General features: G+C 44.0%; 1 protein-coding gene across 1 annotated transcript in view; it reads right to left on the reverse strand.

Annotated features, from left to right (window-relative positions):
- Positions 1–5,155: 5,155 nt before the first annotated feature.
- Positions 5,156–23,331, reverse strand: part of Stard3nl (STARD3 N-terminal like) — a 38,524-nt gene continuing 20,348 nt past the window's right edge. Inside the window, exons 3-9 of the mRNA XM_021180425.1 lie at positions 20,685–20,762; positions 20,122–20,199; positions 17,981–18,034; positions 17,751–17,868; positions 15,252–15,347; positions 6,446–6,519; positions 5,156–5,599 (exon numbers count right to left, since the gene is read on the reverse strand). Coding sequence (XP_021036084.1) covers positions 6,461–6,519; positions 15,252–15,347; positions 17,751–17,868; positions 17,981–18,034; positions 20,122–20,199; positions 20,685–20,762 — 483 coding nt within the window. The 3' untranslated portion in view covers positions 5,156–5,599; positions 6,446–6,460. The remainder of the gene's footprint in view (positions 5,600–6,445; positions 6,520–15,251; positions 15,348–17,750; positions 17,869–17,980; positions 18,035–20,121; positions 20,200–20,684; positions 20,763–23,331) is intronic.

Below are 23,331 nucleotides of genomic sequence, written 5' to 3' on the forward strand. Positions count from 1 at the left end.
AGGGAAGTGGGGGGCGCTATGGGGGACTTTTGGGATAGTATTGGAAATGTAATTGAGGAAATTATGTAATAAAAATATTAAAAAAAAATAAAAATAAAAATAAAATAAAAAAAAAATAAAATAAAAAAAAATAAAATAAAATCCAGGCTACTTTTGGTGTGATATGTGTTTTTGTGACAGTGATTGAAGGTTCAAGGTGCAAAGAAACATGACAAGGGAACTAGGACACGTTATATCTGTTGGTAACAAGGTCCAAAACTATAATCCTAAATCTGAGATGATGGATGGGAAAATATTCTGGAGCAGTGGGTCCTAGGAGATGCAGCCAAGTACAGAAGCCGATGGGACTACTTTCTCAGGGGAAACTAGGTCATCGTGTTTAAGTCATTCCCATGGAAACAGGATGCATGTTTCACAGTACCATGCTTCCCAATCCTCACATTATTCCCTGGAAAGCTACCCAAACCCCAGAGAGGAAAGCCAATGGAGATTGATACATGGACTGTAGACCTAAGGACCTAGGTTTCAACCCTGGATCCAGAATTTAGGGTCTGTGTGAGACCAAATACTGAACTAGTTTGCTCCTGTAAAAGAAAGAATGATGTGTCCGTTGGAGCTGTGCACATTACATGGGTTAATAAAGTTCTGTGCTGAGAGTCCTTGAGAGCCTCAGGCTATGTTCCAGGCTTTACCTTAGAAATATTGGATAGCACACCCAGACCTCACACAAAGGCACAGGTTTAGCTTCTACTGGTGCACCAGGCAAATTACAATTCTCTGAGTACACTGATGTGAGTATAATTCTATTCTATAGAACATTTACACTCACTGCTTTTCAATTAACAGTCATAATTTGAAATGAGGCTTGTCGGTGCATTTGTTTCATAGACATAGATAAATTATGCAATTATTGTGTGCCTTCCTTAAGTCACTCTCAATTAGAAAAATAAAACAAATGGCTTGAATCATCCCAAGGATTTCCTGAAGGGCTTGCATTCTGCTTTCCTTACATATACTCCAGGTCACCTATTAGTCATCCGTTCTCAGACTTTCTTCTTCGGGGAAGACTCTGCTCTACTCTGGCATCACAGCAGTCTCCCCCTCTGCCATCAGCAGAAACTCTGCCTTCATCTGGGAGTAGCTACCATGTCCTGGCTCTTTCTGGGAGAGCACTAGTGAAGTGAGCTTCAGGCTGCAGGTACCATGGGGCCATTATTAATGCTCTCAGGATGGGAACAACATTCTGACAGCTAGCTCTTCCATGCTGGAAGTCCTCAGACTTGCCATATGGAAGACTCAATACATTTCTGAGGAGGAAGACAGTTGTGCATCCTTCTTCATCCAAGGCTTGTTCACCAAAATTGATACATATAGGGAAGTTGTGAGCTTTGATGGGAGGACCCTGGACCAGAAATCACACTCCAAAGCCATTTTAAGAGTTGGAGAGAGTTGGCCTCCTACTCTTTTCCCTCCCACAGTGATCCATAGCATGTATGTAATTACAGAATCCCACGCTTGATGAATATCTAACCTATAAAAACTTCAAATCATTGTAAACAACTTTTCCTTAAGTATTTTTCAATCTTTGAGAGCATTTTTTCTCCCAGCTATGTGAGATAGATATTACGTTATGTGTATGATTTAGTCTCGTGATGAAATTTAACTATGTTGTAGAGAACATATTCCAGTTTCTATGCACCTGCAAATTCAATTGCAGAAAGCCTAATGAAGAACACTGATCATGGTATGTGGAGCCTTAATTTATATCTCATTCATTCACAATGAGACAAGGCTAATTGACTTTCTATAGGTTGGGAAACCGAGGCCTAGATGAGGAAGAAACCTTCCTAGAACTATGCAACTAAGAACTAGAGCAAGAATTTGAACCCAGGCTGCCTGGGCTCACCAGGCCAGCTCTTGTGTTAATCATTTGACCATGGAGCAGAAAAAGGTATTCCTCAGGAAAGTCTTCCTCACCAGGCTAAAAATGATTCAGAGAGTGATCCATCTTCCTTCCATCTCCTGGCTTTATGATGTTGTTAAAATTACAGAGCTAAACACCAACCTGTTATAGATTGTTTATGCCAGGCCGACTTCCACCCAGACTTCCTGCCCAGCAAGGCGGTTGTGCTACATACCACAGGTTGGGATAAAATAAATTTGGGATCAGAAGTCTGTACTCAAAGGCACTCATAGAAAACAAAGATTTGCACAATCTCACATGCAGAAAGTCCTGTCTGAACAGTAGCCTTTTTTCCAAAACTTCAAAAGGTCCCAACTACAATTATCCAGAGTCTTACCCCCAAGGCAGGCCTTTGAGAAAAAACTGAATGTGCCCCAACCACCTCAATAGCTGGGAGAATTTGGCTGGCAAGCTTTTCAGGTATTCTTTTTTTTTTTTTTTCCATTTTTTTTATTAGATATTTAGCTCATTTACATTTCCTCAGGTATTCTTATACATCCACGGTGCACAGGCAAGCAGAGAGTCCTTCAAATACTTCTCAACTATAAATAAATACAACTAGTTTAGAAACTCCATGACTCCTCGAAAAACCACAAAAAAAAAGAAACTCCATGACTCAATTATAAAGCAAAGAAAAAACTTCTAGACAACACACCTCGGAGTTTTCTCCAGTACTTAGGTACAAGCACTTTTCTTTTTTTATTTTGCAATTAAATAAATTTTGCAAAACAAAAATACGTCTTATAATGATGAACACTCAAATCAATCCCTAAAGCCTTCATAATTCAGGAATGGTGATAAACATTTTTAATCTCACCCCGGATGAGGCTAATATGCATATACTCGGTGATCACTGGCCAGTGAGCCTAGCTTATTTGGTGAGTTAAGGTCACTGAGAGTGGACAGTGCCTGAAAGCCAACACTTGGGCTTGCCTCTATATGCATATCTACATATGCATGCTCATATGTACAGTCACTGACTAATACCTTATTCATGGTCTCTAGTGATACTGATATGCCAAGTCCCCTGCAGAGAGCCTGACTTAGCTCTGCAGCCCACGTGTATGTGAACACCTGGGAGAGGCATGACAAACTTCAGTGCTATGCTAACCTTCCAAGTATAAAACAGGATCTCAGGGTGGCATCAATTTATTTTTTTTTTGGAAAATAAACATCTCATCAGTTTGACACCTGTTTACCTGTCTCTTTACATGTGTCTATTCATGTTCTTTCCCCATTTTCTACTGTGCAGTAATACCAGCAAACATGGCACTCTTAGTGCATTTCTGTAAGCAGAGATAATAAGCCAAGTGTTCTACATGCAGTAGCTGGATGAGAGGCCAGTGTTTGTGACACACCTTTTCTAATGGACACTTACCAAGTCAGAACTACATTTGAGTCAATTATATCTAACTTTAACACTGGAAAGGTTGTTTATAATCAGTCTCCGTCTAAATAGCAGGTTCTCTGGAAAGGAAGCAGAACAACTGTTGTTCCTTTGGAACAACTCATGAACAAGACTCGGAGATAACTCCTTGATGGTCCTGAGTTGATGCGATGTTTTCAGTCCAAGTTCCAGGCCCAGCTTTCCAGACATGGAACTCTTTCTGCAGTGCCAAGTACAGACAGCGAACGGACAAGCAGCAGCAGGAGCTTTGTCAGGCCATGACCAGCCAGGACACAGGCAGCATCTCCTGTGGTCAGACATCTCAGCAGCCTCCTTCCAGAGCCCACCTGGGCTCCCAAGTCTCAGCAGTAGAGTGTCAGTTGCAGGGGAGGAGGGGACACTGGAGGTGTGCAGGATGGCGTTGCTATGGTTGGTGGCTTTATTTTCTCAGGCATCTTTCGTTTATCTGTTTGGTCAATGTGGTTGCTTCCTGGAAAATGCTCAAAGTCAAACCCACCACTACTGACTGGGGCGACACAAAGGGTAGCTAGGGTGTTAGAAGAGAAAATAAGAGCAGTTAAACCGCAGCCAGCTCTGCTCTGCTTCAAAAGGCCACGGCTAGTAGGAAAAAAAAAAATTAGCTTCATGCTGTGTGGTGGCTGTCAAACTGCAGAGTCACACTGCGGACAGCAGGCCTCCTGGGGTGGACACTCGGTGCTCAGCTGCTTCAGCTGGCATCAGATGCTGACACTTTTAACTTTTTTTCTCAGAGTACAAAAAGGGTGCTACATGTGCATTCTGACTCCAGCTGATGGCGATGCGGGCCACAGTAATGTGCTTTATGAGCAAAGGAATGGAAGCCAATCCAATGCACTGAAACACTCATCTGGGCTGATACCGGAGGCACCACAGGAACACTAACTCTAGGATGCCATCATGCAGTCAGTAATGAGAGGTCAGAGGACAGGCTGGGTGCAGAGTCGACACCCACACCTCAGGGCTCATTCGTCCTGACCCAGAGGAAGCATGACTGCCTCTGAGATAATCTCCCTAGGATGCAGTATCTGATTTCACAATTGCACACATATGATGTCCACCTGTGTTTGTGATCGGTCAACTCTTCCTGAGAGGTCTGGCTGCATCTGCTGGCTCAGGCTGGCACTTTTTCTCAGCACTGACATTCGACTAGGCTTCAAGTACATACTGCTCCACTCTTGACACAGGAAATTATTACTGAAACGGTTCCATCAAGTTCCTGAGGTCCTGCCCCATGAACAGACCTAGAGAGTTCCCTCTAGCCTCCCTTACTATAAGTAGCCCTTCTTTGCTGCACCCAGTCTCCCTTCAGACTCCTTGTGGCACTGCTCAAGTGGGCATACTCTTGAAACAGTGCCTATGCAGGACTGGATCCGCACAGGGCCCGCTTCCACCCAAGCCTGAAGCATTGCTCCTGCATGCAGTTAACCTTCCTAGCATGCCCCAGCCAATGATGCAGCCTCACAGTCTGCCCTTCTGGGAAGCCGAAAGTGAATTTGGAAAAATGTCTGGAAAAACAGCCGATGACGTAAATTAGTTCATATTAATCCTAAGGAAGTAAACGTGCAGGGAAAGGCATAGCAAAAGCATCCACAGCCTTTGCAGGTTGTTTGTGTGCAGCACATCAGACCCTAGCTCAGAACAAGAAGTCCCAAGAGAGTCATACAAAACACAGGCCAATAGTTTCTATGCACTCAGGCCACACCCTCTTCCTTTTGTAACCCACCACTCCTGGACAGACATATAATACAGACAAAACACAATCATCGTTTTGATACGTTGGATTTATTATTTTAAAACTGTATAAAGAGCACATGTGCATGAGTTTAAAAACACAAGTGAAATGTAAGGAGTTAAAAAAGAAATACAAAAGAAATCTGAGACATGAAACAAAAAAAAATACATTCTGGAAATTGAAACAAAAAGGTATCTCACTTACTACAAAATTGTTATTTCAATATATTAAGCAGTCTTTTGATTCAAATGCAGCACAAGACCGAGTTATTCATTATCAGGTCAGACCGAAACTCACAGACTAGAGGAAGGAGCACAGCATGACCCAGTGGCCGCAGGCAGGGATGGTGTGAGTGGAGGTGGAGCGATGTCCATGAGGTATCACCATAATAAACTCACTAGCTCCTCAGCATCCAGCAGCAAGCAGATCCACCACTTCAGCTGTCTTCCTTGGATGACTCGCAGTGAGGTTCTTCACACTTAGAGAAAGAGTGAAGAAACAGTGAGCAGTGGCCAGAGCCAAGTTCTGTGCTGCCTGTCAGTTTCCTCACTGTACTGCAGGCAGGCTGAGACAGAGACAAATAAAGGACACTGGCACAACAACATATGGCTTTACTTCAAAGGCTTTAACATAAACACTGGTAATTTCATGCTGACAGTTTTGTCTCTTGTGTGTCCAGCTGCTGTGCTGTGCTGGGCTGTGTGCTGACAGTGTCACAGATATAGGGCTCATTTGCTGTGGCAGTGGCTGGGTCAGCGGCCTATCAGCCTTGCCTTGCTTGGTGAGCCAGTCTGATAGCCTCTTCCCCAGTGGTTATGGCCAGAAGCACTGCTGCCCCTCTGCTTGCTACTGTCTCTGGATGAGGATGTTCAAATGACTTACCTGTCATATGAAGACACTCAGCAGTGTCCTCCATGCTAGAGCTCAGCTTTCCTATGAGCTCCTGTGGGGAGCTGCACAAGTCCCTGGGGTACACCTGAGTGGGTCTGAGCTCAGTTCCGCACTTTATGCTGTGCCACCACAAGTGTAACAGGGAGGTACCATCAATCCCATACCTCACAGGACCGGACCTTAAGGCATGTTGGAGGGTGTTTGAAATTAAGCCAACAGCTGGCACTGATAGTCTGGCTAAGTTAATTCTTATTTTCTTAGAAATGTGGGTTTCTGAGGAATCTTTTAAGCCACATATTTATAGCCCATATACAATATGAAGGCCTTAATCTTAATTGTTGTTACAAGCAGGATAAATCTGGCTCTGGGTGGCTGCACACTACATGACACACTTCAACACTTTGTTGATACAATTTCATTTATGAACACTCACTTCACAGAGCAGAACTCATAGTTCCAAAAGTGGTTTCTCACTCTCCTGTTTTTCCTCAGCTTCTTCTTCAGATCCTATGAGGCGGAAAAGAAAAGTCAGGGTCTTACTGAGTTAATGCTACAAACTTCTTCACTGAAATGCAGATGTAAAATATAATGTAGATATTAAAAAGAAACAGATGAATAGACTGTCATTAAAAGTGACCTTGGGTTCTGTAGGAGAGAATTCAAGCATCTACCTTGGACTAGGCTGGTGAACGGATTCACTCACTTACTAGTCAAAGGAATTCACATAACAACAATTATCACTTCCTAGGCTTCAGCTCCCTCCTTGTTAAGACTTGTTGGTGTGTTTTAAACTTTTTAAATATATGTATAGGTGTTCTGTCTGCATACGACTGTGAAATACATACATTCTTGAACATAGGTCTCCAGACTATAGTGAGCTCTTATATGGGTGCTGGGAATTGAATCCAATAATCTGGAATGCCAGTCAGTGTTCTTAGCCACTGAAGCATCTCTCCAGCCCCACTGTGTATATATTCTTAAGTATACACTACATTTAATCTAGATGTTTTAGAAACCATGGCACAGGTTGAACTAGGCACAGTAATGATTCCTTTTTTTTTTTCAAGATTTATTTATTTTATGTATATGAGTACACCATTGCTCTCTTCAGANACACCAGAAGAGGGCATCAGATCTCACTACAGATGGTTGTGAGCCACCATACGGTTGCGGAGAATTGAACTCAGGACCTCTGGAAGAGCCGTCAGTGCGCTTAACCACTGAGCCACCTCTCTAGCCCCACAGTAATGATTCCTAATGCTAAAGGAAGGGGCTGCCAGGTGGTCGGGTGCCCCGGGGATCACTGGCCAGCTCTCTGGAGAGAAGATTTCCAGCTTTAGGTTTTTCTACAATTGAGCAAGCTGTCTAGTTCTGAAATTCCTTCCTTTGTAGCCTTACTAAACAAAAAAATATTAATTATTATCAGGACTTTTCCTCCTAAAGATCAGAAATCAGAGCTAAGCTACCAGTCTGAGTTATATTCTTTGAGTTAAATTTCTGTGAAATAACTTGCACTCACTTAAAATTAATTTATATATAATTTATAATAACATAGAAATTATTGCAAAAGCAAATTCAAAACAAATAGTTAAATAAAAAGTTTACACAGTCTAAGCTTACATATGACAAAATTAAAAACCCAAATATATATATGCACATATGTGTGTGAATGTGTGTGTGTATGTATATAGAGAAATAATAGAAAATAATCATATAACATAACCTTTACATATCTTTGAAAATTTCAAAATGTCCACAAAAAAATGAAGGAAACTAATTTTTAACTCTTAACTTCATATACAGCTTTTACTATGGCAAGTACAGGCACCATGTTGTGAAATTATACACACACACGAGAAGAAAACACCATGAGCTGATATTGCCCCTCAGTTTGATAGGCAGGTCATCTTTGCATATTTTTATGTAAGTATAGAGCATTCTCACGATCAGGGAAGGATTTTAGGAGAGTGAGAAGACAAGGCACAGATAAGGAGGTGGCCACCCTCATGGGCTGCAGAGACTGGGAGATAATGTGCTCTCCAGTGCACATTTGTCTTATAAAGCAGAGAACAAGCACAGGGAAGGAATGGCGGAGTCTTCAGGTTGTGCCCCGTGTGTTAACTGCACAAACTTTAACCATGCCAAGGGAATGTGGGGTCGCTAGGTTCTCTTCCATCCCACCACACTGCTGCTGAACTGGATGGAGACTCTGGTGGGCTAACTACCTCCTTTCAAGAAGAGTGTCTCAGAAGACTGTCTAGGCTGAGCATTCCCGCTCCTCTGAGGTTCAGTGTGTACCGGCTGGCATGCCGACTGGCATGAATGGCTGTTTCTGTCTTGGGTCTTTACACAAAGTTCCATTTGCCATGTGGCAGAGGAGAGAGGCCTTAGTCTGGAGCTTGAACATGACTTCTGTCTAGTCACTGGATACCGCTAAGCATGGCAGAGTTCAGAGACTTCTGGGAAGTGAGGCTTAAAAGGCAAAGCAAGAATGAAAGAGCCGAAGTTGTTCCAGAAATGTCACGGTAGCCAACACCGCTTCACAGGATCCTTTAGTTAATCTCACTGTTCATGGAGAGGGTTTCCGTCTGTTTCCCCTTTCTAAGGAAATTATAAGTGGGAAGAAGCAGAGGTGGCCGGAATGGACAAATCAAGTTTCTCTTCAGTCACCTGCATTAACTTTTTGTTCTGTCTACTTCTTTTTTTTTTTTTTTTTGGTTTTTCGAGGCAGGGTTTCTCTGTGTAGCCTTGGCTGTCCTGGAACTCACTCTGTAGACCAGGCTGGCCTCGAACTCAGAAATCCGCCTGCCTCTGCCTCTGCCTCCCGAGTGCTGGGATTAAAGGCGTGCGCCACCACGCCCGGCTCCTGTCTACTTCTTTATGCTGTGTGTCTGGCCAGCAGCTTCTGTTTCATGTTGCAGATGTGATTATTATTATCCAGGGTTCCCTCTAACATAATAATTGCTTATAACTGTGGCCTCCAGGCCAAATCTGACCTATCACTTTTGTTTATAAATAAAGTTTTATTGAAACAGGAAAAAATAAAGAAAAAAATAAGAATGAAAGAGTCAGAGGACGTGGAGGAATGCTACAAAATTCTGTCCACTGGGCATGACGTTTCAAACACATGAACACAGAGCAGCTGTGGTTACATAGCTGCCCAAGATCAAGGAGGTTAACATCCCAGTGTGGAAGGTGGAGGGCACCTAAGGGCCCATCCTGGTTAAGGAGCTTTGGCAGCTTTTCTTTTAGGGGTGGCCTCTGGTGGGCTGTCCAAGCCCTGATGGATTACCCCACCCTGCAACATCCATGCAGCACTGATTGCACTTAGTGGATTAGCTAAGTTAAAAGAGGACAGGACGCTGCAGGTAGATGTGCTGGGAATGTGCACAGGGACCTGGGGTCGGGGGAGGATTTCCATACATGCAGCAAGTCTTCTGGGAATACAAATGTTCTTAAAACTTAGTACTAAGTTGAAAAATCAAGTTTTTTGAGAAGGAGAAGAAGGAGGAGAAGAAAAAGAAGGAGGAGGAGGAGGAAGAAGAGGAAAAGGAGGAGGAGGAGGAGGAGAAGGAGAAGGAGAAGGAGAAGGAGAAGAAGAAGAAGAAGAAGAAGAAGAAGAAGAAGAAGAAGAAGAAGAAGAAGAAGAAGAAGAGGAGGAGGAGGAGGAGGAGGAAGAGCAACAACAACAACAGAAAAGAGAAGTAGCTTTGTTCTATATGCAGTGTACTTTGTGGTTAATTTACTAAATTAACAACAGTGCCTTTTTGAGAGGAAAAAAAATTCAGAACTGCTTCACTAAACATTCAACAAAATGTAGCAGAAATTATAGGAAGCATTATTTAAAGGAATATAACACAATGTGCTAATGATCATCCTGAGAGAGATAAAAGGAGAGTCAAAACCTCTGTGTGCCTGCAAGTTCTATATTTACCCAGGAAATCACTAAAGCAGTAATAATAAATACACAAAGGATACAATCAATTTAAGAAAGTAAAGACAGGCAAGAGGAAAAAGATAGACAGAGATTGTCAAGATGGGGTAACATTAATGAGCAGAGACTGAAACACAAGTCCTGGAGTGGGAGAGCGGTCAGGAGCGGCTGTGAGGGGATCTGGAAGGCAAGTCAGGCAGCAGGAAGATCTCGCTCACTAGGGAGTGACTGATAGCATGCAGACTGCACAGCAGAGGGCACTGTGCAGAGACAGATGCTGGCCACCTCATGCCAAGGAACCGGAACTGTGCATGGGGAGGTTGGGGATCCGGAAGACATTTGAAGGATACTAGCCAAATGTTCCTGGGGTTGTTGAGAGCCATTAACCCATATACCTAACAGCTGAAGAAATGTGAATACAGATCTCCGCAGAGGGCCACATCACCAACCTGCGGATAATCAGGAAACACTACAGCAGGTCAGAATACATGCGTACCAGTAAAGCAGGGTCTAGAAGAATCTAGAGCTTTAAAGGCCTGTATCAGACCATAAGAAAGGACTGCAGCAAAGCAAGTAAAATAAGTGACGTTTTTACAAAGTAGGAAAAGATTATGCTAACTGCAATCCAAAGGGAGTCAGAGAAACCACTGGCTTGGCACACTCTCAGCAAATGACTCTCAGCAAATATGTCAAGTGGGTCAGTGGGGAGTCACTGTTTTGATAACTGTTTCATAGACAAATGGACAGAGATAGCTGACATCAAAAGAATGTGCATGTAGTCTTGTGTTTCTTTTATATATGAAAAGTAATTAAAATATACTATAATCCTAAAAAAAATGCAAAACCATCCAACCAAAAATACCCTAATCTTGATTGAAACTTCTAGATAAAATCCACAGGCAAATTCCTTTATGACCCAGAATGAAGGTTACGAGATCTTAGCTATGACTGCTAATACACTAGCATCATCAGACTAGACTCATAAGCTAGGCTTAATTGACATTAAGACACAACACCCGAGAAGCCCACAGGCAGGCACCACCTGAAGTGGGCTCGAAGACGGTTGGCCGAGGCGTCAGCCTTGGTCAGAGAGGCTTCTTTTTGCCACTGACTGAGGTAAGTGCAGAATCTCGTAGCTGCTGGAGTGCTGAGAGTATGAGTGCTGTGTGCTCAGTCCTAACGAGGATATCTGCATCTCCTCCAAGGCTCAGAGACCACACAGGACCACGACAGGGAAGACGGTGCGAACCACTCGCTATCTGATGGGCATGATCTGGATAGTCAATAATAAACTTGCAACGTAGCTGCCTACACAAGACTGGGAAGATCAATAACTAATCATGAATGAGGTTTGGGTGGTCATGGGGGCCCTGCTTCTCCCTGTGGGGATTACTGAATACTGGTGGGCCTTGGGGGAGGGGCAGTTACTGTCTTCAGTAGTGCGGTCATTTTGGGTTCCCTAGGCTCCAGTCGACAGTGTCACCTATGCTCACAGGACTCTGGCTAAATCCAGTAGATAACAAACCAAATGAGAAGGCATGAGAATGAGCGGGGGCTCTGCAGAGAGGAGAAGGGGTTCACTAGAGTGGGAGGGGTGGGGTGGAGTGTGATCAGACTGTGTTATATAAATGTGTGGAATTATTACAGAACGTAATTGAATGTGAAGTAACTATAAAGTGAAAAGACCTAAGGGATGTGGAGAAGGGATGTGGAGGAGATGTCCGCATGTAGGGACACGTAAGTTAAAGACAGCGAGCACCTCTGTAGTTCTGTTAGCCTACCAAAAGCAGACGTGTGCAACAGCAAGGAGTTATAAGGATAAAGCCAACATTCACGGCCTGAAGTACGTGCAGAAGAGAGGGCTTCAATGAGCAGCTTCCACCCATGAAAGGTAATAAATGTGCAAACACGTAAGTGACTGTTCCTGGCTCAATTACTTATTTACAGCTCAGATTGCAATCTGAAGTGCCAGCGACTGACAAGTGGTACAGTGTCACACTGTACAAAAACAGGCACTGATGCCCGCAGAAAGAGCAGCTGAATGCAGAACGCACATGGCATGACTGTACAGGCACAGGGGCTAAGTGCAACCATGCACAAACAGTTCACTGATATAATAAGACAACCTAAAAAACTACCACTAGCCAAAACCCAGTGGCAATTCCCCAAATGACCACTAGGTGGTAGACATCACAGATGAATTGTCACCCTGGAAAGCTTGATGGGGTAAAACTACTTCATTTAACTATCATTCACAAAAGATGTTATTTATTTGTAGTATGTAAAGTTATATACTTTCATAGCGCTTAAAACATACATTAATTAATAACCCCGGGAATGGGTTTTTAATGCTTTAAATATTCCTTACACAAAGGGCGACCATCTAATTGAGAGCCCTTCTGAGGGATGAAGGAATGAGACAAAGCAGGGGCATGATAGCTCTTGGAATCTTAGCACCTTTATTTTGACTTGCCCACAAAAAGTTAATATTCTACAGTGTGTGGTATTCATCTACTCATCCACCTGTCGGCTGCACCGGGATCAAACCCAGGCCAGACAAGTGCTGCACTCAATACTACACATCTTCAGTCCCAAACTAGCCTGTCTTTCAAACCAGACTTCCAGTGGGGGTGAAGAACTGTGTCCACCTAAGCATGCCACTTAGTGCATTTCTGCTCAGTCAGCACCCTCACTGCAGTCACATGGGTAGCTTAGGCCTTCCTCCTCTGCAACTGATCAGAACAAGCAAGCAGGCTACTGATAGCCTCAACAGTAAGCTTTGTGAACAAAGCAGGGTCTAGTTCCAGCCGCATATCCACTGAGCTGTGATGATTTCTGTATTCCCATTCTAAATGCCGAGATGTTCCTTCCTATGAGAAGAAGATAACATTTCTAGGTTCACTTCCTAGAATCTCCTTCTCTACTTTAACCCACCGCTCCTGCAGACAGAACTCTACCATGTGTCAGGTATTAGTTTGGGTGCCGGGTCACAGGGCAAGCAAAGCAGCCCCCAGTCTTCTGACAGCACCAGTCTCTGCAGGCAGGCAGCACTGCTCCCTCCCTCTCAGCATTATGAGAGTCTGTGTGAGAAAATGGCTTGCCAGTTTTAAGCACGTTTCCTTCTGTAATAGTTTCATTTTTTTCCCAATTGAACATTCAGATAACACAAATGTAACACAGGAAAGCAAGCTCTTTGAGAATGCACCTGTGTTTACCAACCAATACTGATGTGTATCTTGTGTAAATAAAGCAGTGCCTACAGGAACGCTACCTACAGAACTGTCTCTGTTCTCTCTGGCTTCATAACCCAGTGGTAGTTCTCCAGAGGACCACTAGGTGGTGGCAGACATCACAGACTCAAGGCCCTTGTGGGTCCTGGGAAGCTTGACTGGGAAGAACCAGTTATTAGCCTCCTGAGCTGAGCTCCTTGTTAAGAAGACAAATTGATAATGAGAAATTGCATTAGCATGGGGAAACTAAGCTAACAGTTACATTTTGAATTAGACTATAAGTTCCATTTTTTGAGACAAGCCCTATGACATAAAATATCTGAATCAAATAGTCCTATGATGCAAAGCAGTAAAACGCTTCACTCCAGATTCTACTTTTTACAGGCTTCAGACTGACACTAACATGCACATGGGATTTGTCCATATCGTGCTGGTCTGGACCCCACATCAACAATCCACAATGTAAGCAGCCTTAAGTTCCTCCAGTGCAAGACCACTCACTGCACAGGGCTGCACCTTCATAGCCTTTCTTCTATCTAATGTTGGGAATACAATGTAGCCTGTAATTCAAGTTACATCCCAGAGGACGAAACAGACCAAATAACTGCTACATATGGGGCAGGATGACAGGGCTGCAGAACAGGACCTAGAAGTCTAGGAGTACCCTAACCAAGACAGCAGGGGGGTGGCTGTGGAGAAGACTGGATGGAGGTTCCTGGAGCTTTAGCTAGAGCTACAATGTTCAGAACAGAAGCTATAAAATGCACAATGGCTTGAGGGCCTTGGAGCCCAGGTTTTCTGTAGACTAAGAAGGGAAAAGAAGGCAGGGTAAGAGGTGGGACAGCAAGGGAGGAAGGCCAACAGAGGTGACCTGGGCCATGTCACTGAAGGTGCTGGGCAGAGAGCTGACCCGGCCATTCTGGTACTTCCACAGACATAGGACGCTGTAAGCAGTAGCTGTGAGCACAGACTCTCACACTGGAGCCAGCAGTGTGCCCAAGAACCAGCACTTACTGTGTGATGCTGGTGTACTTCTGCTCTGTGCCTGACTTTGTTTCTCTCTTGGTACAAAAAGCTCAGAGTGGTTTTAAGATGTGAATGAGCCCCAGTGCCCCCTTACTTGCCTGGTACCTGTAAAGTCCAAACAACTTAAAATACTTGATATACTGTATGAAAATAAACGCAAATAAAATCAAGTACTTTAGACATCTTTTTCTTCCTCACCCACTATAACATTTAACCACTTTGAGGTGGTCCATGCAGAGGCTCTAAGGTCCACATTACTGTGAAACCATTAACATCTACACACCCCCGCTTTTCTGCTGACGCTTGGGATCTGACCTCACTGGTACCGTGATAAACCAAGTCCTGCAACTGTTACTCTCACATGGTGCTTATTTTATCTCCTGCATTCTGTTCAAGGTTCACAGATGGCCATGGGTCAAGATCTAGTTCCTTTTTAAGGCTCTAATATGTTCCCCTGGGTGCGCCACACTCTGTCGTCACCTGTTGATAGCTACCGTACACAATGCTGCTAGGATTTCAGGGGCTCACTGTGTCTCAAGTTCATTTTCCTTTCTCTTGGATAGACAGCCAGACAGCCAAGGCTTGAGTGATATCATAATTCTACACTGAATTTTGTTGGGAATACCAAGCTGTTTTCTACAGGAGCTGCACCATGTTGCCCTCTCAACTGTTGTGCATGTGGGTTTGACCTCTTCCATGTATAAGGGATTTTAACAAGTAATTCGTATGTTAACATGGTACAGTGGTTCCTCAGTATGGTTCTGTTTGTATTTTTCCCAAAGGTTACCGGTGTTGCCACGCTTTCCCACAGAACTGGCTCTCTGCACACCTTCTTTGGGAATGCATAGTCCTGCCCTTGTATGTTTTGGTGAGGCCCATTGCTCCTGCCATCTGTCACCACTGGTCTCCTGGGAGACTCCCTTACTTAGTTTTACATCATGGCATGCTCAGGGCCTGCTAAACAGACTGGGAAATAGACAGAGCATGAGACAGAAAAATGGAGGGGATTTCAAAATGGACCAAGACACGAACAGTCAGCGATGGCTTACCTGCTTCAGACTCAGGAGGGGAGTAAAACTGACCATCAGAGAGCCCTGCAGGGATGAGAGCTGCCCTCTCAGACGCATCCTGAACTAGCAGGAGTCCTGGAGAGAAGAACCAGATGTTAAGAACCACATCACTGTCCTGGCAGCTGCCCAGCAAGATTAACTGTCATAAAAATGACATTTCAATACAGCAAATAAACTGTCAGAAAAACAAGGTACTTTGAGAATCTTTCAACCATCAAATAAAGATTTCATTAATTAAACGACAGACCAACCTTGTGAAGATTAAAGAAAGACAGAAAACAAATAGTTTAAATAATCCTTTCCAGTTACGCCTGGGCTCAGTGTTCCGATCACACTCCTCAGTCTCACTTCTCTACAAACATCAACACCAACTTCAAAACCAAACAAGACAAATGACAGAAACTCATACAAGGACGAACACCATCTGTCCTTAAGGCTTCTTTGCTAAAACCCATGTCAGTGTGAGGAACTGTGGTAGCAGGTCCCTAGCCACACAGCAGAAAACAGGTAAGTTTCCTTCGTGCCACGACAATGCAGGCAAATGATGCTTTACATTTCATAAAATATGGACTCATTTTTTGACATAAAAATTAGTTTACTGTTAAAAAACAAACAAACAAACAAACCAAACCTTCACAAATAAAACTACCACACAACTAAATGAGCATAGCCATAGAGCAAGCACCCGCCCAGCCCTGAACGCTGTACCTCTCCATAAACATCTATACAGTTAGCATAACCATTCTGAAGCCATGGGGTCCACTTAGAGTTTTATACTGTCATTACCAATTATAATCGTATATGCTCATCTACCACAAAAAAAGGAAAAAAAAAAAAAACAGTTTAAACTAGAAAACCAATTAGCCCCATATCGTTTCATGAGTCATGTGTCCTGTGCCTTTGTCTTTTCTTAGCACCTAATACTACCTTTCCTGTTCTCTTTTCTACACGTGATACTGTACCCACAGGTACGTGTTCCTACACACATGCACAAGCATGCGCGAGTGCTCACACACACACACACACATTATATGTAATGTATATATTATAGGTTAGGATCTACATATGGTAGAATATTGGGAGGAAAATATGTTTTGGTTTTTTTCTGATTCTAGGTGGCTTTGGCTTTGCCTTCTTTTAAAAAAATTAATGTTTATGTATTTGTGTATACATGCGTATCTGGTGTATAAGCAGAAGACAATAGTGAGGGTTCTGGGAACAGCATTTAGGCTGTCAGCCTTGGCAGCAGGTCCTCTTACTCACTGAGCCACGTCTCCAGCCTTTCTGCTCACCTTTATTAGATATTGTGAAACTGGTTTAATCACATAACTATTCAAACCTCAGTCAAGTGAACACTTGATGCTCTCAACAAGTAGAGTGTGGAGTTGATTATAATAAAAAGTGGCCTCCCTACAGTAACTGCTTGAAGGAAGGACACAGAAGGGCAGAAGCATCTAGGATCACCGTTTAGTGTGCTCTGTAAATTCACTCTTGAATTACAGTTCTTCTGTTTGGTTTGCCTTCTCTGTTAAGAAACTTCTTCAAATCAAACTTCAGGTAGAGTGATCCTTGGTCCTGCTGCTTTTAGAGCTATAATTATGCTTAATTTTCTATAAAACACAAGATTTTTTTTCTTCTTGTTGGGGCAAATTGAGCCAGATGCTGGGGAAGAATCCAGCAGGGGCATGTCTAAAGCAGCATGCCCTTCTAAACCGAGTTATGATGCCTTTCCCTCCTACAAGGAGGGTGGCATTGTATCTCCACTAAAGGTCTCCTCCAGAGAAGAACCCCAGGCCAGTAACCAACTTCATGGCTCCCGATGGACCATTTGACCCTTCTCCCTAACGTCGGAGCACACTAGGTTATGTAATAGCTCTGTCAGATCTTAGAAGAAAATGGTGCCAGATGTCACTCAGTCATTCAAGGGAGGACAACTGACTGCTGAGCCGGCCACTGAGTTCTCCTCTGAACCATCAGAGTCCCAGTGTCAGGCACTTAAATGCTCTATTTGTGACCCATCTTAAGCCTGCTATCTGTACAGTGATGTGGCCCTCTGCAGAGCTACTGACTGCTTCTTCCATTCACTTAGAGCTGGTTCCATATTCTCTGCCCTGAAAATACCCAGTTCTGGTCTAGACGAATGCTTACAGACCTGGGATTATAATGCGAAACGGTCAAACCGCCCGGGCCCAGGGAGACGGAAGCAGAGACTACTTTACGTTACGTTACGAATGTCTAACCAATGGCCACACCTTCTAAGGGACACATGGCCCAGCCAGAGCGAGGAGCCACTCGAGTCCCTATGCACTCACATGTCCACCCACTTCACCCTCAACTCTGACACAGCCACTGAAGAACATGTGCCTACCTGACTCAGTATGGTCCCTGAAACTTCTCTCATAGCAAAAAGCCACATCAGTTCCCAACAGTGTGATATGTGCAAACCTGGCAGGCTGAATGTGCCAAAAGACAACTTACTGTTTTCTTCTTCTGCCTCTTGAGGTAACACTTTGAAATCCAGGAACCACGTCTCAATCCAGGCAAGGATGAATGAAATGATGGGCAACACATAGCCAAATGCCCCTTGAGAGAAAAGCTAGAGAACAGGAGGTGTTGAGGAAAAGCAGCCAGTACTCAGCTCACACGGGAGGGAAGGAGGGCTTCCTCGGGGCACAGAGCAACAGCACAGGGAGGAGAGTCACACATACCTTTGAGAGGATCACTTTTGCTAATAGAAAGGCACTGGTCACTGCTGTTGTCAACTGCAAGACACATAATATAACACTCCTCAAACAGGGCACTCAGCACTGTGAGTGACCCCCGCATCAAGAAAGCTGGGCCAAGAGCAGACAGTGCCCGAGCAGACTGTGCCCAGCCTTCTACTTCCCATAGTATTTGTGCTTTCCCGCATACCATTCCAGGCAAAATGGGGTTTCTGAGGCATATGACCTAAGTGGCTATATACAACACTCCTCCCCCTATGCTGTAGAAGGCTAATGTGTTGGGAAACTTCTCTCTAGCCCAAGGTACAACTCTAATACATGTAAGAAAGGACAAGTGACATGCAGACGGGGCTCTGTCTCCCAGGGCTGTGAAAGCCACAGCACTCACAGCACGCTGAGCACTTCTCCAACTGGCGCTTGAGCATGGGAAAGCCTAAGAATGAATGGCAGGAATGACTAAAGTGACCCGCAGCACAGAGGCCAGGAACACACCGAACACATGCTTAGCAGGAGTAATCAGATATACACACTCATGCTAAGAGAAAACATTTTACTACCAGACAATAATTCACTTTAGAGACTCACATCAGTTGCTCCTAGGTGACTTAGCTGATTTCCCTTCCTGCAAATAACGTAAATAATTTGAAACAAAAGCCTGGACCTGCTACATCAGGACTTTCCTTCTGCAGACTACCTGAGATGTGACACAGTACTGATGTAAGTAAAGTGAATTCTATTTGAAAATGAAAGAAGGTGCTTTACTGTGACTCAGCGCACACATCTGTGTGAATCTCTTCCATAACAGATACCAAGATGGAGAGTCGGACAAACATGAGTCTGCGTGGAGACTCTGGAATAGAATGCCCCAAATGCAGCATGTGGTGGAAAAGCAGAGAGGGGTGAGGAGGTCAACAAGAGACGGGGATACGGCCTGCTGCGGTGGCCAGCTACATCCTTGAACCAAGACTCGCAATGACAGGAGGTCTGACACACGCGGTCAGCCTTAATGACTGGCTCGGGCAGCACTGCTCACATTTGCACCAGCCCAACCAGAGAATGCTCCTGCTGGATTTCAACTTAGGCCTGAGCTCCGTCTGGTATAAGGAGCACCAGGGCTCTGCACCTGTCCTCCATCTCAATCAGTAGGTTTGTAGGAAGGGATGAATAACATCCAGGACATTCACAGACATGGCAAAAGTGATGCAGGCAGCCAACTGTCTCCAACATTCACTTTCTTAATATTTACTGAAAATGAACAGACTCTGTGCAGTCTCTGCTAGACACAAGGAAAAAGCTTAGGCAGGGGTGGGGAGGTGTCCGCTCATCTGGAGAAAGCAGAGGAACAAAAGGAGGAGCGTGGCAATGGCTCTTCCGTCTTTGAGAGTTGGTTAGCAGGGCTGTGGACATGGGGGCTTACAATCGCTTAGCTGATAAGCCTGAGCATGTGTGTGAGGAGGTTTCCAGAGAAAACCTCAATGGAGGTCAGAAGGCCCACCCCGGATGCTGGCAACAGCATCCCATGGGCTGGGGTCTAGAACTGGGCACAAATGAGGTACACTGGGCGCCAGAGTTCATCTCTGCTTCCTGACTGTGGACACCATGTGACCAGCTGCCTCATTCTCCACAGTTCCCTTCCCCACTGTAGTAGACTATATCTCAAACTGTGAGCAAATAAACTCTTCCACTCTCAAGATGCTAAAATCACTTCAATAGAAAAGCAGCCAACAGAGACTATCGGGAGAGGACTGGGGGCAGGGGGAGGGGCTATCACCAAAACAGAGACCAGAACATCATGTGACTACAAACTCACAAAGCAAGGCATTTCCCACAAATCTCAGTCAGAGGCACTGCCCTCCACTCTCACCTAAAAGACCAGATGGAGGAGAGACCAGGGCTTACTCCTGGCTCCCTAGACATCCCCCTCCCCCACAGACCACGCCAGCCAGTTACGGAGTTAAGTGTTTTCACTGCAGAAAGATCACAGGTAAATTACTAAAGGGAGGAAAGACCTTAGGAAAAGCTGGTGAAACCAGATCCTCCAAATCCTGTCTCCTCCCAGCAGAGCCTGCTGTGAGTTCCCTGGCCACCAGCCTGCTGGGAGATGACCCACTGTGATGTGCACTCACCGCTATTGCCCACCAATGGCGCAGTCTGCATACAGCATACCCAAGTATCAGCACTTTGAATCGAAAAACTGCCAAAAGCTGAGGGGGAAAAACAGTAAGAAAAGTTATGTACAATATGTAAAAAGTAAAGCAGCTTCACTCTGTCATCAGATCCCAGATGTCATATGTGGAACGTGCAGAAGTGCAGCCCTAGGTTTCAAATCAAGTCCCTACAATTGATAAACAGGGGGGAAACAAAACAAACAAACAAACAAAAACCCAAAGACAGACCAGCACCCCCTCCAGGAACCAGGACCTGTCCGTGAGTGAGTTCGCCTCCAGCTCTGGAGACGCTGAGCGCTCCTGGGGAGGGCTCCTGGTCTCATTCACCTTTCCTTCCCTTTCTTGCCCATCAGTTTCTCCGTGAGCCAGAGAACACTGAGTGGGCAGGAAATTCAGGGAAAACAAACATGCTCACTGCTCAAAGGAAGGAAAACTGGCACTGCATCTACGGCCTATTTCAAGGGACCTTGCCTCTTGGCTTCCATCTCACTATATCTGAATCAGGATATAAAAATACTTACAAATATATCAAAGTAAGAGGAGTAGTAGTCATAGTGAATCACTTCCTTCTTCAGGGTGTTCTCGATGCCTCCGTTCACCTGCAGAACAAACAGCAGAATGAGACGTGAGAATGAAACACTAATATATACTATATACATACTTTTACACATACACACATACACACACACACACACACACACACACACACACGAGAGAGACTGAGAGAGAGAGAGAGAGAGAGAGAGAGAGAGAGAGAGAGAGAGGAGAGACACTATATGCTTCCCTGCATACCTCCTTGGAACTCACAAATGCTCAAATATGGAATAACCCATCTCTTCCCAGTTGAGTCTGTCTCCATAGTTCTTGGAAGGACCAGGGAACCCTGACCTCACGCACTCATCCCCAAGGCCCATTATGACAAAAGACATGTGTGCCAACATTTTCTGTGGCTAGTTTTGTTTTAATTTGCTCTTGACATTTAAAATTTTGATACTCTAATAGATATATATGCATTACTTGGTTTAAGAAATAGGAATAAAATTGGCCTACAATAGTATATCACACAAGTACAGTAAATGAGGGCAATAAAATTCAACAGGATAAATTTTTTGCTTGTCCTTTCATATTACCAAAATTAAACTTAAATGATCAAGTTCAGGATTCTACAGATTAAACTAGGCAGAGAAATTAAAAAAGAAAATCAAGTAGGGCTCATATATTAGTCCAATCATGGAGTCCAGGCAGTCTCTTTACAGCCCTAGGCTATGGCTCAGCCTGGTCAATTCAAGTTTCTCATTACAAACGCAGTCCTAACAGACAGGCAGATAGAATTTACCAGGTAACTGGGTAAGAGGGGGAACTAATGAAGAATTGTTCCACAGCTGTTCAACTTGGCATAGAAACGGTCACACAGAAAGGGAGGTCTTAGCTACTTCTCTGATGTGCATGTGCCAGAGAAAGGGGGGCAAAGCATGACTACTACTCTCTGCCTCACAACTGAGTGGTGAGTGTGGATCAGCTATAGACGCACTTGGCTATTGATCTGGACAAATGAAGTGCAGAAGTCATGTGCAAGTAGCCACCTACCCTCATGCTGTGTCTCTGCAAACTACAGAGAGCTGCTGCACAAACAGTAAAAGAATGATTACTACTGGTGGCCTCGGCCAAGGGTCTCTAGCAGACGTCTCCCTCTGCTTCTGTTTCATGGGTGCTCACTGGCACGGGGAAATGCTTCCTTTGCTGTCTGTGTGCACTGTAACTTGACTCTGTTGCCTATAAGCAGAGTCCTCATAGTTTATGTCTGCAACCCAAACTTGTACCTTAACTCCTTGTTTCACCATCTGTGGTTCAGGGGTTCTCAGACTAACTACAGTGCAAACAAGATCTCTTCCCAATCATCTTTCTAGATCAGACTAAAGCGTCCCATATGCACGCATATGAAACCTGAACTGCTTCCAAAGCCTGAGGCTAAGTACACACATCACTACAAATGGGAACTTTCACACTTGGCCTCATAGGAAGGGACTCAGTTCAACTTCAAGTCCACTAAGGAGTGTAAACTGGCCATCAGACTATGAATAAAATATGAATAAATATATGTCACTAAATTGGGTTTCATTCCTAAGATAACTTACTATGAAAATATTCTAATACCCTCAAAGCCCAAGCACCTCAGGTAAGGGGGAGTGTGTGCCTATATTTTTCTAGGTTCCATCAACAGATAAGTCTTAAATACTACATAGACACAAGTCTGCCCTGTCCGTCTCCTGGATGTGCCTCTCCGATGAGCTCTTTCTTCTAGTCGGGCACTTGGAGCGGCACTTCTTCACCAGCTTCTGACTTTGTATTCTTGCTACCGACCTGCCGCTAGCTTAATCAAGTTGTTCACCATTGCCACGAAGATCTTCATCCACCCACAAGTACGTGCTGGGAACCTACTGAGGGCTGGGCATTGTTCCAAATACGGGAATTACTTCAATAAAACAATGTCTATCTTCAGGTGCTTGTCAATGTGTAAAAAGCTAACACCAACAACAGTGAATCACAACACACAGATAACAAGACAGGGTGACAGAATAATGGTGCCATTTAAACTGATAACAGCATTATAAAGTCCCCAAATCCAAGAGGATCCAGGAAATTAATAATTTTATGCAGAGAGAACACTACCGTCTTAATACAGACAGGAGCCTGTTCCAGTCTGAAAGCGGAGGCCAGAGCAACTGTGGAATGAAAGCACTCATGGACAAGTAAGGGTGAAGAGCTTGCATAGAGGAGCCTTCCAGACGGGCTCAGGCTAGGTGGTGGGGAACACAAGCAACCAGACCCAAGGCTTTGAGAAACAACACATACCAGGGTTAACCGAACACATTATTACAATAAAACTCCATCAGGTTATTTTAATTTTGTTAGTGTACATATAGAGAATTTAAAATAATATATGTTAAACTTTGTATTATATTTCTATTTGACAGTACTATTATAGATAATTATAGGGCAACATAACTGCAAAGTTCCCCAAATTATTCTAGGATCTGTTCAATAAAATATGAAGAAATAATCTCTTTTGCAAACTCTTACACAAAGGAATTAAAAAGCAGATATCGCAAGCATGTTTCAGAAGCACTTTACACATATATTTTAATATTAAAAATTATCTTATATGAG

The sequence above is a fragment of the Mus caroli genome, chromosome 13 (genome assembly GCF_900094665.2).
Source record: "Mus caroli chromosome 13, CAROLI_EIJ_v1.1, whole genome shotgun sequence".
In the NCBI taxonomy this organism is placed as follows: domain Eukaryota; kingdom Metazoa; phylum Chordata; class Mammalia; order Rodentia; family Muridae; genus Mus; species Mus caroli.